The 4,600-nt window shown below is 55.8% G+C and overlaps 1 protein-coding gene across 1 annotated transcript in view; it reads left to right on the top strand.

The window, feature by feature from the left end:
• Nucleotides 1-4,600, top strand: part of MYO18B (myosin XVIIIB) — a 73,143-nt gene that overhangs the window by 43,901 nt on the left and 24,642 nt on the right. Inside the window, exons 35-36 of the mRNA XM_009996859.1 lie at nucleotides 1,105-1,216; nucleotides 1,722-1,849. Coding sequence (XP_009995161.1) covers nucleotides 1,105-1,216; nucleotides 1,722-1,849 — 240 coding nt within the window. The remainder of the gene's footprint in view (nucleotides 1-1,104; nucleotides 1,217-1,721; nucleotides 1,850-4,600) is intronic.

A 4,600-nucleotide genomic window follows, 5' to 3' on the forward strand; every position in this document is an offset into this window, starting at 1 on the left:
TGCGGGGGCTGCCGCAGCAGCTCGGTGCTGATCTCTCTCCCTCTCCACTGACCCATTTTTGCCGAAGTTCCTGACCGGAGGCATCGCTCAGGGCTCCTCCCGGGCTCCTCCCGCACCTCTGTGGGTGCAGCTGCCCCGGGCAGGGCCCTGCCAGCTGCACCAGAGCAGATGCTGTGCCTTTGCAGCTGCTCTTGGTCTTTCATCCTTTCCCTCCCTCACCCCGCATGGCCTGAGTGTTATTTTCCAAATGAGTAAATGGCAGAGACACTCTGGAGAGCAATCGATACTTAGCAGCCTGCTCCTGCTCCCTTTTTAAACTGTTCCTGTGCAGCAGCTGGAGGTGCAGGAGGTGCCTGGGGCAGGGAGGGCTCTGGGGAGCTGTGCCAGGGTCACAGCCTGGCACATCCACTCCAGGAGGCACAGCCACACAGCTGCTGCCAGGGGGAGGTGCGGGTGTGAAATAGGCTGGCTGGGTTTAGGAGCAGAACCACTTGCAGCTGCACAGCAGAGCTCCGGGGTGCTGCCCAGAGCTGGTTCCCTCCAGCAAAGCACCTTCTGTGGCTGTAGCACTGTGGGACAAAGATGCAGGAGCAGAGGCAGAGGGATGCAGACTTCTGCACTCACTGCTGGCCCTGAGGCTCCCTGGAGCAGCACAAACTCTGCCTTTATGGCACCCTGTGTCCCACAAGGCCACTGTCACCTCCTCACTGGTGGAGAGCTGGAGTGAGTAGCACACTGGGTGCTGGCTCATGATCAAGGGGTGCCTCGAGGAGGGCTTAAGGCTGACCCCTCTTCTAGCTCAGCTGGAGGCCCCATGTTACTGCTCCAGAATTGCAGGGTCAGCCCTTGGGGATCTCAGATCATGCCTCCAGGAGTTGGCACAAACAGGCCATCCTGTCCCCCCTACAGACTGCTGGACAGGTTCCACTTCCTCCTCCTGGAGCAGTTGCAGTGCTCAGGGAGCAGTGGGTGCTCTGAGGGACATGGGCCCCATCCTGGTCCCCAGCACCATGGGGGTTGCTTGGGTCCCTGCTGCAGTGCCCTGCCGAGGTGTGGGGCTCTGGCCAGGCTCTGAGCAGGGCTGGGGTTGTCTCTCATGCACAGCTCCGGCAGCTGGAGATGCAGCTGGAACAGGAGCACGAGGAGAAGCAGACAGTGCTGCGTGAGAAGCAGGACCTGGAAGGGCTCATCAGCACCCTGTGTGAGCAGGTAAGTGGTCAGTGCCCACAGGGGCTGGGCAGTGGGGATGCTGGTGGGGCAAAGTGTGCTCTGCTCTCCTCCTTGATGCCTCCCAGCCAGCCAAGCTGCTGCCCTGGCCGTGACCAGGCTCAAAACACTGCCCTTAAAAAAAGGAGGGTGAATGTGAGTGTAAATGTGTGTGTGAGTGTGGACAGGACAACAGCCTGGCTGCTCCTACACGTGCCAGTGGCTGTGATGCCTCCATCCCTCGTCTCTCCCAAACACCACCCATCAGGGTGGCAGTGTGTGCCACAGGGTGCCAGCAGGGTTTGGGGGTTGCAGACATGCTACAGGAGACAGTCAGTCCCCCTCAGGACCCATCCAGGGGACCTGTTCCCTTTTCTATGGGAGAATTATCCAAGCAGGGGAAGGCATCTACTTTTTTGCTGGTCTTTTCATGAGGGTCAAACTACCCCGGACTAATGCTGGAGCAGCTCCAACTGCCCAGAAAAGCAGCTTGTCAGATTTTGTTCTGTGCAGAGGAATTCTGCCCCAAACTGCACAGCTCCGGCAGCTGGAGATGCAGCTGGAACAGGAGCACGAGGAGAAGCAGACAGTGCTGCGTGAGAAGCAGGACCTGGAAGGGCTCATCAGCACCCTGTGTGAGCAGGTAAGTGGTCAGTGCCCACAGGGGCCGGCCGATGGGGATGCTGGTGGGGCAAAGTGTGCTCTGCTCTCCTCCTTGATGCCTCCCAGCCAGCCAAGCTGCTGCCCTGGCCGTGACCAGGCTCAAAACACTGCCCTTAAAAAAAGGAGGGTGAATGTGAGTGTAAATGTGTGTGTGAGTGTGGACAGGACAACAGCCTGGCTGCTCCTACACGTGCCAGTGGCTGTGATGCCTCCATCCCTCTTCTCTCCCAAACACAACCCATCAGGGTGGCAGTGTGTGCCACAGGGTGCCAGCAGGGTTTGGGGGTTGCAGACATGCTACAGGAGACAGTCAGTCCCCCTCAGGACCCATCCAGGGGACCTGTTCCCTTTTCTATGGGAGAATTATCCAAGCAGGGGAAGGCATCTACTTTTTTGCTGGTCTTTTCATGAGGGTCAAACTACCCCGGACTAATGCTGGAGCAGCTCCAACTGCCCAGAAAAGCAGCTTGTCAGATTTTGTTCTGTGCAGAGGAATTCTGCCCCAAACACATTTGTTGAACAAATCCTTTTTCACTCTCTAATGTGGCTGTGGCAGTGCTTAAAGGGCCTGTAATGGGAAAAGCACACACAGCTGCTCCCTGCTCAGTCGGCAGGCGAGGGCCTCAAGGAACAGCAGTTACCAGCTTGGGCATCATGGGCATCACCAAGCAGCCAGGCCTGGGGGCTGCCACACACACCAGCTTGTGCTGAAGGAGCTCTGGTGACCACAGCAGGTCCTGTCTGACCACGGTGCTGCCAGGGAGGGTGTCAACCTGGCACGATTTGGAGTTGCTGTCTCAGTGCTGCTGCAGCCCAGAACTCCCCGGGGGTTGTGCTGGTGCCTCCCAGCCCTGCACACCCCCTGGCACTGCAACACATGGGCACACCCAGGAGAGGGGAGCTGGTTATCCAGAGGGCAGGTGGTTAGGCAGAGCATCCCCCAGCCCCTAGCACGAGCCAGATGGATTTTACCATTTCTCTGGGCTTGGTACTCATTAAATGGGATGAATTTGGGAGCTTTGTGGCTCTGCAGTGGTGGGCATATTTCAAGCAGACACAAAATGGTCTGACGAGGCTGATCCATAATGTCCCCCTGGCTCCTGGCTTATATAATGTTTTGGGAACTGTCAGAATAAATCTTCCTGTGTAAAAGCAGGGTATTATTAAAACTGCCTCTCAGTCCAACACATCCTTGTCGCTTGGTGGAAGACAACTAAGATGGATGAGGAAGCAGCAGGAACAAAGCTGGGGGGCTCTGAGGAAAGACCCCTTCTCCTTCTTGGATCTGGCCCCTGCCAAGGGTGGCCACATGAGTGAGGGGAAGGGGAGGTGGAACCATGCTGTGGGGAGGGCCCCAGTGGGTGAGAAACACAATTGGAGCCTTGAAAGCAGCTGTTAACCAAAACCCTGGCTTTGTAACTCAAAAAGCACCAGCCTGTGATGGAGGGAGGAGGCAGCAGCTGCTTCCAGCTATGGAACAAAATCCATCAGCTGTGGTGATGGACAGACCTGGAGCTACAGGAAAATGATACTGGACCATGTCTGAGATCCAGCCCACAGGGCTGGCCAGGATGGCAGTGCCTGCTGTGGTGCTGGGAATGCTGGGAATGCTGCCTGGGCTACAGTGGGCACTGTGCTTCAGAGCAGGTAATTGAACAGGGGATAAAAAACCAGCCTGAAAAACTGATTAAGAAAATGGAGATGCCAAGGATCTCTGGTCCCAGGGAATGGCAGCCAGCTCGAAACCAGGGCACAGGGTCAGAGCTGCACAGTTAATTTGAGGCAGTGAACAGAAGAGAATGGGTTTGAAGCAAGAAGAACTGTGGAAAACAGACTAAATGGAAAATGCTCTTATACTTCAGTTAGTCTGGAACCAAGCACTGAAACCGTGTCCGTGTTTATTTGGTGTTTTTCTAATCGTTTTATCCCCGTAACCATGGCTGCTCTCAGCTTGAGAGGGGAGTCAGAGGGTTTTGTAAAAGGTGCTTCCTACTCCCCTGCTTTAAAAGGCTTCAGGGGAACATGATGACACCAGGCTGCCTGGGGATCAGCCCCCAAATCACCCAGCAGTGATTTCCCGGGATTCAGGGATCTCTGCCTCCCCCCCCCCGCCTGGCGGGGGCTCCAGATGCTTTGCATTAGAGATGTGTAAATAACCCCTAATGAGGCGTTCCTCATCAGCATTTCACCTTGCTTCCCCCCTCCCCCCCTGGGCTGACTTTCTCCTGCCCTTGTCCCTCTTTCCCCAAAGGGACAGAGGGGTTTTTCTGGTTGTTTGGGGTGTTTTTTTCCCTTTCACAGAGTGATCCCCACGTTTCCTGTGCCAGCTCTCAGTGCAGACACCGGACTCAACATCTTCTGGGTCTGCCCCTCTCGGCCCCTTCCCAGGAGGGTGACAGTGCCTGGTGGCTGCAAGGACAGGGCGCTGTGGCTTTGGGGACCTGCCCCCCTGCCCCAGGGGGTGGCTCCTGGGCAGCAGGGGCTGGGCAGGCGTTGTCAGAGGAACAGCTTTGCTGGGGAAAAAAATGTGGTGTTTTGGTGGAACCTACTAGTTTTAACGTTTACAGAAAACATTTTCTTCCTTTCGTTTATCTATTTCATTGCTCGTAGTTGATGGGGGGGGAAATTGTTAATATGAACACATTGATATTTAATATCTTCTTGCATCGCAACTTCAACATCACCAAAATATTCCCCTGTGACCAGATTTTGCAGGGAATGCTTGGGGGGG

Source organism: Chaetura pelagica, unplaced genomic scaffold (genome assembly GCF_000747805.2).
Source record: "Chaetura pelagica isolate M959 unplaced genomic scaffold, ChaPel_1.0 scaffold294, whole genome shotgun sequence".
Lineage (NCBI taxonomy): Eukaryota > Metazoa > Chordata > Aves > Apodiformes > Apodidae > Chaetura > Chaetura pelagica.